At 38.0% G+C, this 14,255-nt stretch overlaps 1 protein-coding gene across 2 annotated transcripts in view; it reads right to left on the bottom strand.

The window, feature by feature from the left end:
* Window positions 1–13,095: 13,095 nt before the first annotated feature.
* ARHGAP36 (Rho GTPase activating protein 36) overlaps window positions 13,096–14,255 on the bottom strand; it is a 30,127-nt gene continuing 28,967 nt past the window's right edge. For both annotated transcript variants that reach the window (XM_054576966.1, XM_054576965.1), the window contains one exon: window positions 13,096–13,253. In XM_054576966.1, coding sequence (XP_054432941.1) covers window positions 13,096–13,253 — 158 coding nt within the window. The remainder of the gene's footprint in view (window positions 13,254–14,255) is intronic.

Genomic DNA, 14,255 nt, shown 5'->3' with positions numbered 1-14,255 from the left:
GACCTCCTCCCAAGAACAACCTGGAATAACAACTAAATTATGGAGAAATCACCTGGAACAAACAATTAAACAATAGTGAGAGAGGAGACTTCTCACCTCGGAAACAGGAGAATCAGCTCTAGTGCAATCTAATTGGGCAGCAAAGTGAGAGGACCCAGTAACCCTGCCCCCAGGAGGGACTCGGCCTGGACCTGAGCTCTCTAAGGCGGTCTGTGGAGTGCAGAGTGACTAGATTAACAGCTGAAGGAGACAGCCACAAACAGTAGATTGCTGGAAGTCTCGAACAAACTGCATTAGGTCAGACAGGGACCACATCTGACATCATCAGAGGCAGACCCAGAAAGCAAAAACAGCGGTCTCTTACCATAGAAGTTCACACCACAAAGTCAGGAAATCAAGACAAATCAACTTAAGGCACAGAAGCAAAAAATAAGAGTCTCACAAATAATGGGAAAACAAAGAAATACCCTTCACTTGAAGGGAAAGGAGGAATCCCCAGAAAGAGAACAAAATGAAATAGAGGCCAGTAAACTATCAGAGATACTGAGTTCCAAACAACGGTTCTAAGGAAGCTAAATGAGCTCAGTGAGCTCAGGGAGAATTACCAAAACCTCCAGGGAAACTACGAGGAACTTACTACAAACAATATCAGCATGAAAAGTAACATAGAAAGTATCAATAAGAGACAAGCAGAAATGAAGAATACAATTTCTGAATTAAAGAACACAGCAGAAGGAATCAAAAGCAGGCTGGATGAAGCCAAGGACCAAATCAGTAAGCTGGAGGACAAGGTAGAAAAAAGCTCCCAGAAAGAGCAAGAAAATGAAATAAGACTCAGAAAAAATGAAGAGACATTGAGGGAAATGCAGGACAACCTGAAACACAATAATATCCGTATAATAGGGATACCAGAAGAAGAGGATGAGGAAGGGATAGAGAGCCTGTTTGAAAAAGTCATGATGGAAAACTTCCCTAATTGGAGGAGAGAAAAAGTCACACAGGTCCAGGAAGCACAGAGGGTCCCATTGAAGAGGAACCTAATGAGGCCCACTCCAAGACACATCATCATTAAAATGGCAAATATCAAAAACAAACAGAGAATCCTAAAGGAAGCAAGGGAGAAAGAGGTAGTAACATGTAAGGGAGCCCCAATACAGCTAACGGCTGACTTCTCAACAGAAACACTACCAGACAGAAGGGAATAGTAAAAAATATTCCAAGGAATGAAAAGCAAAGGCCTGCAACCAAGGCTGCTCTAACCTGCAAGGCTCTCAATTAAAATGGAAAGTGAAATAAGGAGTTTCCCAGACAAAAGAAGGCTAAAAGAATACAGCTCCACCATACCCGCCCTGCAAAATATGCTAAATGGACTGCTTTAAGAAAATGAAGAAAAACAGTCAATGAATATCCAGTTCCTTTCACAGTTGCCAATAATTGATAGTACCACTATTTTTTATTACATATTAATTGGATTGTGACAATGATGTGTTATTTTAATTATTGCTTTATTACTTGTTGAAACTAAACCTGTTTTGTGTATTTCTTGCCTATTTCTATCATTTTTAAAAAATTTTAAATGACTTTTTGGTATTCTTTATCCATTTTTTGATTAAATGTTTGTAGAATGTTTTCCCTAAAACAAACAAACAACCAAAAAAACCCATTAACCCTTTTTTTAGATGTCTTGCAAATATGTTCCTATTCTATTAATTGTCCTTTAACTTTTTTATATGTATATTATTGTACAGTCTTAAATGTTTAGTATAGTCATGTTGTCATTATTTTGCTTTATAGCTTCTGAGTTTGAATAGTTTACTTCAGGTCATGGAAAATATAATTTTGTATTCTCTGCAAAAACATATTCTACATAGTGATTTTAACTCACCTGAATATTTATTGTATAATGTGTGAAATAGGGCTCTATATTTGTTTCATTTCAAGTAATAGTGGTCCATGAGCCTTATTTATTGAATAAGCCTTATTTTGCCCTTTGATTTGAGATATCAACTTAATCATATATTACATTGTTAGACAGATATACACATTTGTCTCTATAATGCTCATTATATTTCATTGATCTACTTGATTATTTCTGTGCTGGTGTCATGTTTGTTTAATTGCTGAAACTTTATAATGGTTTTAATTTTTTTAATATTTTATAATTAACTTTGACATTTAAAAAATATATAAAATCAATCTGCCTTTAAGAAAGAAAGAAAAAGAAAGAGGAGATGGAACTCCTACCTTTTGTGACAACATGGATGGAATTGGAGAATATTGAACTAAGTGAAATAAGCCAGTTGGTGAAAGACAAACACTATATGATCTCACCTATAAGTGGACCTTATTCAACAAAATTAACTAAGGAACAAAATAAACCACAGGCATGGAAACATGGAGCAGACTGAATGTGACCAGAGGGGATGGGGAAAGAAGACAATGGTGGAAAGAAAGGGAAGGGACTAAACAAGGAACATATATAAATGATCCATGGACATGGACAACAGAGTGGGAATTGACTTTTAGAGTGGGGGGTGGGTGAGGATGGGTGGAGTGGGGTAAAAGGGGAAAATAGAGACAACTGTAATAGAATAAACATGACTTAGAAATTAAAAAAAATTAAAACGAATCAATTTAAAAAATTGAGGTCACGCTGTATGCCAGACATTATTCTAAATCTGGGAATGCAGAAGTGAAGATTACAGGTACAGTTCCCTGCCTTCAAGCAGTTTACATTCTTGTGTCAGACAATAAATAAGTAAGCAAATAATTAAATACAAAGAAGGAAATAAATATGGTGATTAACAGAGCAAAAAAAAAAAAAAGGAGACTCGCTTTCTCCCTCACCCTCTCTAAAAATAAATAAATAAAACGTTTCTTAAAAAAGAAAGAGGAGAAAGAGCCCTGGCTGGTCTGGCTCAGTAGATTCAGTGTCGGCCTGAGAACCAAAGGGTTGCCGGTTCAATGCCAAGCTAGGGCACATGTCTGGGTTGAGAGCCAGGTCTCCAGTAGGGGTGCACAAGAGGCAACTAAACATTGATATATCTCTCCCTCTCTCCCTTTCATCCTCCCTCCTCTCTCTCTAAAAATAAATAAGTAAAAATCTTTTAAAAAAGGAGAAAGCTCAAAATATGAGTAATAAAATGGCAATAAATGCATATCTATCAACAATTACTTTAAATGTAAATAGATTAAATGTTTTAATCAAAAGACATATAGTGGCTCAATGGATAAAACAAGACCCACTCCAGCTGGTGTGGCTCAGTTGGTTGTACATCAACCCACAAACAGAAAGATCACTGGTTATATTACAGGTCAGTGTGCATGCCTGGGTTGCAAGTTCAGTCCCCGGCTGGGGCACATGCACAAGGTGGCCAATTGATGTTTCTCTCTGACTTAGTGTTTCTCTCCCTCTCCTTTTTCCTTCCTCCCCCTGCCTCTAAAATAAAAATTAAAAAATAAAACTTAAAAAAACCAAAGGTCTTACATATGCTGTCTACAAGAGAATCACTTCATTTTTAAAGACACACAAACTGAAAGTAAAGTAATGGAAAAAGATATTTCATAAAAAATTGCAATTAAAAATTGGAGTAGCAATACTTATACCAGACAAAATAGACTTTAAAACAAAGTCTTTAGCAAGACACAAAGAAGGACCCAGCATTTCCACTTCTGGGTATTTATACAAAGAATCCCAAAACACTAAATCAAAAACACATATATAGTCATATGTTTATTTACAGTAGCCAAGATATGGACACAACCTAAGTATCCACTAATAGATAAATAAATAGATAATGAAGTGTGTGTATGTGTGTGTGTATAGTCAACCATAAAAAGGATGAAATCTTGCCCCTGTAACAACATGGATGGACCTAGATGGTATTCTGATGAGTGAAATAAGTCAGACAGAGAAAGACAAATGCCCGATGGTTTCACTTATATGTCAAATACCTGCCAAAGATAAACAAACAAGCATAGCAGAAACAGACTCATAAATACACAGAACATTTTGATTGTTGTCAGATGGGAGGTGGTTGGGGAATTGGTAATAAAGTTGAAGGGATTAAGAAGTACAAATTAATAGTTACAGCATAGTCATAGGGATGTAAAGTACAGCATAGTAAATATAGTCAATAATATTGTAAAAAAAGTGCATAGACTTTGTGACAGATAATTCCCTTAATGGAATAGAGTTATCTCTTACTATTTCTAATTCTTGGAACTTCTCAGTAAGGCTGCTTACTGGGAAAATATGTTGTTATTTTATTACATAAAAAAGTAGAGTTTCAAAAAATATATCATCAGCAAATAAACAATTTTATTTCTTTTTTTTCTACCTTTATGCTTTTTTACTTCTTGATATTGCCTGACTGCTCTACCTAGGACTTCAAGTACTATGTTGAATAAGAGTGGTGAGAGTGGGCATCATGGTATTATACCCGATCATAGAAGAAAAGTTTGCTTTTTATCTTTTAATCCTTTTTATAAACATTCTAGCTTATATTTATCATTTTTTCTTTAATACCATTCAGTGCCCTTATACCTCCTTTCACCAGCAATCACCACACTGTTGTCCATGTCCATGAGTCCTTTTTCCTTACTGCTCAATCCCTCCACTCCCTACCCTCCCTCCACTAGCTGTCATCTGTTCTCCATCTATGAGTCTGTCCCCATTCTCCTTGTTAGTTCAGTTTGTTCATTAGATTCCACAGTATGAGTGAAATTATATGGTATTTGTCTTTTTCTCACTGGCTTATTTCACTTAGCATAATGTTCTCCAAGTCCTCTCATACTGTCACAAAGGATAAAATTTCCTTTTTTTACTGCCAAGTAGTATTCCATTGTGTAAATGTCCCATAGTTGTTTTATCTAGATATATGGACTGCTTCCATATCTTGGTGATTGTAAATAACACTGCAATCAACATAGGGGTGTTTATGTTCTTCTGAAAAATGAAGATGGATATATTCCTTTGGATATATTCCCAGAAGTGGGAGAGCTGGGTAAAAAGGCAGATCCGTTTTTAATTTTTGAGGTGTTTCCATACATTTTTCTACAGTGGCTGCACCAGTCTGCATTCCAATGAACAGTGCAAAAGGGTTCCCCTTTCTCCACATCCTCACCAGGACTTGTTGTTTATTGATTTATTGATGATATTCATCCTGATAGGTGTGAGATGGCATCTCATTATGGTTTTAATTTGTATTTCTCTGATGATTAGGGACCTTCAGCAACTTTTCATATGTCTATTGCCCATTTGTATGTCCTCTTTGGAGAAGTGTCTATTCAGGTCTTTTGCCCATTTTTTATTTGGGCTGGGTTTTTTTTTGTTTGTTTGTTTGTTTTTTTGGCGGTAAGTTTTTTAAGTTCTTTATAAATTTTGGATAATAATCCCTTATCAGATGTATTGGTGAATATGTTCTTGCAACTGTAGGTTGTCTTTCAATTTTGTTGACAATTTCCTATGCCATGCAAAACCTTGCTAGTTTTATGTAGTCCCACTTGTTTATTTTTTCTTTTGTTTCCACTGCTTGGGGAGATATAACCCACAAAATATTGCTACAAGCAATATCGTAGATTTTGTTGTCTATGTTTTTATAGGATTTTTATGGTTTCGAATCGAACATGTCATTGATCCACTTTGAATTTATTCTTGTGTGTAGTGTAAGAAGATAGCCTAGTTTCATTCTTCTGTAGGTATCTGTCCAATTTTTTCCAACACTTTTTATTGAATAAACCATCTTCATCCCATTGCATGTGCCTGCTTATTCTATCAAATATTAATTGATGATAAAGGTGTAGGTTTATTTCTGGTCTCTTTCTTCTGTTCCATTGATCTACGTGTCTGTTTTTATGCTAGTACCATGTTTTGATTACTACGGCAATATAATATAGTTTGATATTAGGTAGCATGATTCCTTCAACTTTGTTCTTCTTTCTCAGGGTCGCAATTGCTATGCAGCATCTTTTGTGGTTCCATATAAATTTTTGAAATATTTGTTCTGTTCTGTGAAATATGTCTTTGGAATTTTGATAAGAATTGCATTGAATTTATAGATTGCTTTGGCCAGTATTGACATTTCAATACTGTTAATTCTTCCTATCCATGAACACGGTATGTGCTTTCACTTATCTGTGTCTTCTTCAATTTCTTTCTTCAGTGTCTTATAATCTTCCAAGTACAGGTCTTTTATATCCTTGGTTACATTTATTCCTAGGTATCTTATTCTTTTTGAAGCAATTGTTAAAGGCATTGTTTTCTTAATTTTCCTTTCTGACAGTTTGTCATTGGCATATAAAAATGCAACTGTTTTCTGTATATAAATTTTGTATCCTGACACTTTACTGAATTCATTTATCAGCTCTAGCAATTTCATGGTGGAATCATTGGGGTTCTCTATGTATACTATCATATCATCTCTAAATAAAGACAGTTTTCCTTCTTCCTTTCTAATTTGTATGCCTTTCATTTCTTCTTCTTATCTGATTGCTGTGGCTAGGACTTCCAGTACAGTGCTGAATTAGAAAGGTGAAAACAGGCATTCCTGTCTTGTTCCCTATTTTAAGGGGAACGCTTGTAGTTTTCATCCATTCACTATGAAATATTCACGGTATATGCTTCCATTTATTTGTGTCTTCCTTAATTTTTTCTTCAATGTTGTATAGTTTTCTCCATACAGGTCTTTTACATCTTTGGTTAAATTTATGCCTAGGTACTTTATTTTTCTTCTTGCTATATCGAATGGTATTTTTTTTCTGATTTCTTCTTCTTCTATTGCATTGCTAGTGTACAAAAATGCCTTTGATTTCTGAATGTTCACTTTGTATCCTGCTGTTTTGCCAAATTCACTTATTAGGTGGAGGAGTTTTTTGGTAGAGTCTACAGGGTTCTCTATGTACACTATCATGTCATCTGCAAACAATGATAGCTTTACTTCCTCCTTTCCTATTTGGATGCCTTTTATCTCTTTCTCTTGTCTGACCGCTGTGGCTAGGATTTCCAATACGATGTTGAAAAGAAGCGGTGAGAGTGGGCATCCTTGTTGTGTTCCCAATCTTAGTGGGAAAGCTTTCCATTTTTGCCCGTTGAGTATGATATTGGCTGGAGGTTTTACATATATGGTCTTTATTACTTTGAGGCCCATTTATTCCCATTTTGCTGAGTGTTTTGATCATAAATGGGTGCTGTACCTTATTGAATGCTATTTCTGCTCTATCGAGATGATCATGTGGTTTCTGTGTTTTCTTTTATTTATGTGATTTTTCACGTTTACTGATTTGCGTATATTGAACCATCCCTGCATGCCTGGGATGAATACCACTTTATCGTGGTGGATAATCTTTTTAATGTATTGGTGGATGTGGTTTGCCAATATTTTGTGGAGGATTTTAGCATCTATGTTCATCAGCGAAATTGACCTGTAGTTTTCTTTCTTTGTAGGGTCTTTATCTCGTTTTGGGATCAGGGTAATGCTGGCCTCATAGAAAGAGTCTGGGAGTTGAAGTAAGATTTTTTATTTGAGCTTTTTCTTGTTTTTTTGAGATAGGCCTATAATGTTATGAATTTCCCTTTTAGGATTCCTTTCCCATTTCCACAGATTTTCGATTGTTGTGTCATTTTCATTTGTTTCAAGGTATCTTTTGATTTCTCCCTTGACCTTGTTATTGACCCATTTATTGTTTAATAATATATTATTTAGCAATTAAATGACAGTCTAATTTATGCTCCCTTGTATGTAACTACCTGCTTTTTTCTTACAGCTTTTAGGATTCTCTCCTTGTCTTTAAGCTTTGCCATTTTAATTATGATGTGTCTGGTTGTAGGTCTCTTCATGTCCAACTTGTTTGAGATTCTCTAAAATTCTTGTACTTGTGTGTCTTTTTCTCTCACCAGATTAGAGAAGTTTTCAGTCATTATTTCTTCAAATAGATTCTCGATCCCTTGCTTTGTCTCTTCTTCTGGTATCCCATGATGTGGATGTCATTATGTTTCATTTTGTTCAAAATGTTTCTTAAGCTCTCCTCATTTTTTAAAAAAAAATTCTTTTTTTCTTTTTGCTGCTCTGCTTGGGTGTTATTTTTCTACCTTATTTTCCAAATCATGATTCAGTCCTCTATTTCATCTAACCTACTGTTTATTCCTTCCAGTATATTATTTATTTCAGATTTTACATTATTTATTTCTGACTGGTCCTTTTTCATGGTTTCTAAGTATTTTTCATGCTTTTGAGAAATCATTACTCTAAACTGCCTAATAAATTTCTTGCCACTATTTTATCTGGCTCTTTTCCTGGTGAATTCCCTTGTTCTTTCATTTGGGACCTGTTTCTTTGTCTTCCCATTTTGGCTGTCTGTCTGTCTCTGTTTGTTTTTGTGGGTTAGGTAGATCTTCAAAGACTCTGGTATAGGCCTTTGTCAGACAGCACTACTTGTGTCTGGACCTAGTCAACCTGTTTGGAGCTATCGGGGATCCATAGTGTTTGGATCCCTGTGCTGGGCCTGGGTGTGTGCAGAAAGATCCAAGCTGCACACCAAAGCCAGCTTTTACCAGCACCAGGACTGGGGGAGGGGTATCTATGGTTACAGAGCTCCCAAAGATCTGCCTTAGTTGTTAACCAGTGGTATAGCCTCAAGCTGTGCTCAGTGGAGCCAGGCTTAATAAGCTCCAGAGGGTAGGGCAGAGTAATTCCTGTGCGGGGCGGGGGGAGGGGGGGGCATTTCTTCTCCTCAGACTAATGCTACTTGGAGAGGAGTGCTTTTCCTCTGCAGTATGGGGAACGACTCAGCACAGGGATCCTGGTGGCTGTTCCTTCAGTTCTCTCCCCAGAGCCACCAGCCTCAGACTCTCCTCACATGTCTCTAGTCCACTCTGCCTTCCTTCAGCCAGAGTCTAGGCTAAGTAGCTGCAAATGGGATTTTGTGCATTGGCCCTTTAAGAGGCTCTCTGTGTCTCCAGCTGTTTCTACGTGGCAGACAGAAACCCTGTTGCTTTTTGCAGCTGGATATTATCTGGGTACTTTTCAGGCTCTGGTGCTATAGGCTGGGGAGCCCAGCTTCCCACACTTCACAGTGGAGCCACGCCAGCTGCTGAAATATCCCTCTGGCACTTCAGCTGCCTCTCATGAGAGCCGAGCCAGCCCTCTCATGCTTCCTCAGCACTCCTTACCAGTCACGTTATAGTGAAGTGGTTTCTTCTGTCTGTCTGTGGGTATAAGGCTTCTCTCCAGCTAGTGTTTAGTTGGTTATTCAAGATAATTTCTCTACAATTTTGTTGTACTTCCAGATTGGTCCTGGGAGGAGGTTGGTGTAGCTTCCACTTACTCCTCCACCATCTTGGGTCTCCCAGAGGAAAAGTTTTCAATCTTTCATTATTTAGTACAAAATTAGCTTTACATTTTTCATATATGGCCTGTAATTTTTGAGGTATGTTCTTTCTACACCCATTTTATTGATGGTTTTTATATTGAAGGGGTGTTGAATTTTGTCAAATGTTTTTCTGCATCTATTGAGATGATCATATAATTTTTATTATTTTTTATTCAACTGTAGTTGACATACAATGTTATATTAGTTTCAGGTATACAAAATAGTGATTTGACATTTATATACCATATTATGTGATTGCACAATAGTCTTGCAACCATCTGTCACTGTGCAAAGTTATTACTATAGAATTGACTATATTCCCTTGACTGTATACTACATCCCCTTGTCTTATTTATAACTGGAAGTTTTTTTAAAGAAATTTAAAGAAAGGAAGTGTGCTATTCTTATTTTAAGATTTTATTTATTTATTTTTAGAGAGAGAGGAACAGGGAGAAAGAAAGAAAAACATTAATGTGTGGCTGCCTCTCCCACGCCCTCTATTGGGGACCTGGCCTGCAATGCAGGCATGTGCCCTGATTGGGAATCAAGCCAGTGACCCTTTAGTTCTCAGGCCAGCACTCAATCCACTGAGCCACACCAACCAGGGCTATACCTGGAAGTTTTAACCTCTTATTCCCCTTCACATTTTCACCTGTCCCATCACTCCTTTCATCTCTGGCAATCATCAGGTTGTTCTTTGTATCTATGAGTTTGTTTTTGTTTTGTTTGTTCATTTGTTTGTGGTTTTCTTAGATTCCACATACAAGTGAAAGAATATGGTATTGGTCTTTTCCTTCTGACTTATTTCACTTAACATAATGCCCTCAAGATCCATTCAGGTTGTCACAAATGGCAAGACTTTATTCTTTTTCATTGCTGGATAATATTCCATTGTATACACATATACCACACCTGATTCATACATTCCTTTGTTGATGGACACCTAGGTTGCTTCCATACTTACTGAATGGGAGAGGATATTTGCCCTTTCATGTGAAATGGGCTGTTATTTGAGAGGAATGATTTAGAAATGTAATATAAATTGGAGGAGAGTTAGAAAAGGAGGTGACTAGGGACATGTAAAATGATTACTGATTGGCCTGAGGACCCAGCTGAAGTTGGAAATTATATTAGATGCACCATTATCTGGAGTGCTACCACTTTCTCTCACAGTGGCCAGTATGAAATTGGAGAAATCAGTTGTTTGGAGGGACCCAAAATGGAGATTAAATAGTACAGATGGTGTATTTGGAGATCATGGGGATAAGGATCAGTATGTTCTAAATCAAATTGCCCTGAGATCCTGGCTGGATAAAGAAAGAAATGAAGAGAAAAGGGAAAGATTGGAGGCACTGGAACCTCAATGAAATCAAATAGCATATGACATGGGACCCAGCCATTGGTAGGAGATTTGAGTGACAATGGGATATTGGGGTTAAATCTTTTAAAAGTGAATTCATTGTCAGTGATGCCAAATGACTGAAGTGCTAAGAAGTTAAAGGGCAGGGAGATGAGGCCAATATGTGTTGAATGGATCTTTCATGTGTATATTGTTGAAGTCACCTAAGATAAGGACATTATTTGGAGTCTCAAGTCTTTTGCCTCTCATGAACCCTTATTAGGGAACTGGCCTGGAACACAGGAATTTGCCCTGACTGGGAATCGAACCAGAGACCCTTTGGTTCACCAGCTGGCACTCAATCCACTGAGCCACACCAGCCAGGGCAGCAGTATCAGATGTTTTTTTAAAACTCAATATGTGTTAACTATCATTATAATTATTAAGCTACATTTCCACTGTCTAAAGATCTATGAACAAGGAAATATCCTAAAGAAAAGTGTGTAAAAATAAATATTACACACTATTCTACTTTCTGGAGCCCTGTCCTTAACATGGGAAATTTCAAAGCATGTCATGAAGTCTCAATCTTTCAAGAAAAGTTGGAAGTCCCATCAAACAGCAGCATATTTTTCTCTTACTCTTGGAATTCATGTTACCAGATGTTTGTAGGTTTTTATTTTTCACCAAACCAGGGGAATTTCTCAGTTGAGGATACATAGTGATCTTTCTTTTTTATTTCTCTCTTTCCCTTTAGAGGCCTTCTTTGTAAGCTTCATCCTTTTCCCCTACTTCTCTTTCATTCCCACATAACCATTTATTTCTACTCTAACACTTCCATTCTCTTTATTCAACTACATCTCTTCTCCCTTCTTCCATTTTACCACCTTCATTCTACATAATGCCTTCCTTTTATTCCACATCACCCCTCCCCTTTATTCTAAATCACCCTATCCCTTTTAGTCCACATCATGCCCTCCTCTTTATTCTACTTCAACCCTTCCACTTTATCCTATATCACCACTTTACTTTATTCCATGTCACCCCCTCCTCTTTATCCACATCACTCCCCTTTATTCCACATCTTTCTATCCTCTTATTCCACAGCATCTTCTCCTCTTTTCTTCTACTCACTCTGTCCCTTAGTACTATGTCATCCTTCCCCCTTATTCCACATCAACCTCCTTTATTGCTCTTCCCTACCTCTCTTTCCTCTTCAGTTCCAGCCAGAGCTTCCCAACTCGCCAACAAAATTTTAAATTAAAAAAAAAAAACAGTAGCCATGAATACACTGCTGTCACAATACAGATGTTTATTAATGATTAAATGCCAGAGAAGTTTTAACAATCACAAATCTTCGAGCTCTGTGGTTGTTACCCAATATATGATCAATTTCTATCCCTCAATACAATACATTCTTCATTCTATGGACCTTAGCAGTTGTTACCCCTCAGTATCAGCTATAGTTTTGGATGTCATACATAACCCATATCTGTGTGTTACTAGAGCATGTCCGGCAAATTTGTACCGTCCTGCATAGGGGAACTACAGAGACGATAAATAAGAACATTTGTAATCAGGTGACTTTTACTACTTGGAACTATGTGTCCATACCTAACTAGCTGTTTTTGCTGACAAGTGGGTGTGAATGCAAGCTGTCTGTAAAGCAAATCCAGGTAATAAAATCAAATTTTTCCTCAAACTTTTAACCAAAGAAAAGCTAGTTAGGCTTACATTTAAGATTGCCCTGTTGGCTCTACCTGAGCAAAACCACACAATTTTGGGAGTGGCTGTTTGACAAACCACTGGTCTAAATAATATGGGGAAATGAACTATCCTGAGGTGGTGGAGTTACTGCGGGGACACGGCTATGAGTTGGTGTGACATGGTTTAGCATTAATTGTCAGCTGCCGGTAGGCTGACCTAACATCCTAGCATGCCTCTTGAGGGCCTTTCCAATTGAGCTCTCGGGAGGAGGGTAGGAGAGTCAGGAAAAACATGCAATCCCCTTTTGGGGGAGGGAAAGCACCTCAAGATTTGTGAGCTTCTCTGGGACAGATGTTTACCACAAATGTCACATCAATTAAAGGAAGGGCTGTAATGTGGCAAAGCCAGGATCAGGGGTAAAAGAGAAAGGCAAGGTAGCACCAGGGAGCCTGGGACTGACACAGAAACATCTCTGCTTTTACCAGCTGAAGGGACCATGCAAGCCCAGTGAAGGGGCTGGCAGTGTATTTGGACTTCTCAGCCTGACCCGAGCATCAGGTGGAAGTCCTTCTCACCCTCAGATCTTTACCTTCTAGACATACTCTTTAATGTTTCCTGTGACATCCCAGATCTACCCCACCCTTTTCCCCTGTCTGGTGCCTTATAGAAAGAAAAAACATCTAAGGAAAGAAGTAGCCGATGCCAGTATTGGCCTCCTTGTCCCGGGGCACACGGAGCAATGGGTGGTCTTGCTCCAGAATGGGGGGATTACCCGCTCCTTCCTCATCGTCATGGGAACAGGCAGTGCCGGGAGGCACAGCTGGCTCCTCAGAGGAACCTGGAAAATAGTAATAATGTTAACTTCTTACTTTGCACAGCACCCAAGGGACTAAGACCTAATTTTGAGCTTTAAATACAGTTTGAGGCAAGAAGTTAAGGCAGGAATGGTTATCCCCATTAGACTTGTAAGAAAATTGCAGCCTAAGAGTAGAATATATTTCTCTAAATCTAGGCTCATGGTGGAAGCAGGGAGTTGGGGGAGGAGGGTTTGGTTAGAGAACAAAAAGCATTAGATACCCCATGCGTAGAGCAAATAAATAATACCTCTGGGGAGGCAGGGAAGTATGCAGCCTCCTAACAACCACCACCACCCTACAAGCAGACTAACTAATTTTACTAAGCAAATGAGTAATAAACCTGGAGCCAGAAGCTTACAGCACTTCATGGAGGGGAGAAGGCAGGTGTCGATCTTCAATGGCTCTGGGAAGGGCTTGTAGTTCATTACTTGACCGGGCTGAGACTTGTTTTTAAGCAGAGTGGTATCTACAGGAAATGTAACATCTGTATCTTCTTTATGGAACTGGATTGCCTTTGTGTTTCGAATTTCACTAGAGTCAAGGTAATTCGTCATTGGTACTGCTTCCACATTCATAATTTCTTCAAGATTGACAGCAGGGTCTGGCTGAAGGTCTGGGATTGTACTTAAAATGGAGACATCTTCAGGTTCTGGAATCACATTGGTAACTTCATCTTCTTCAAAAATGTTGGCTTGGTCTTTCTCAGAATCTGAAATTTCATTGTTAATTTGAGCATCCTTGAGCCCTAGAACCACACTGAAAACTGAGTTATCTTCAAGATTGGGGTTTTCTTCAGAGTCTTGGATTCCATTGATATCAGAGGCTTCTTCATGTCCTGGGATTTCTTCAGCCTCTGAGGCTTCTTCATTGTTTAGAGATGCACTCAAATCTGAGGATTCTTCCTCATCTTGAATCTCATCAAAATCAGAGATATCTTCAGGGCTCGTTACCACATGGAGAGCTGGGACCTCTTCAAGGTCAGA

Source organism: Pteronotus mesoamericanus, unplaced genomic scaffold (genome assembly GCF_021234165.1).
Source record: "Pteronotus mesoamericanus isolate MK-2021 breed Mesoamerican mustached bat unplaced genomic scaffold, CSHL_Meso_final contig_40, whole genome shotgun sequence".
Classification (NCBI taxonomy): Eukaryota; Metazoa; Chordata; class Mammalia; order Chiroptera; family Mormoopidae; genus Pteronotus; species Pteronotus mesoamericanus.
Note: the sequence above shows the minus strand (reverse complement) of the source record. Positions and strands in the feature narration are given on the sequence as shown.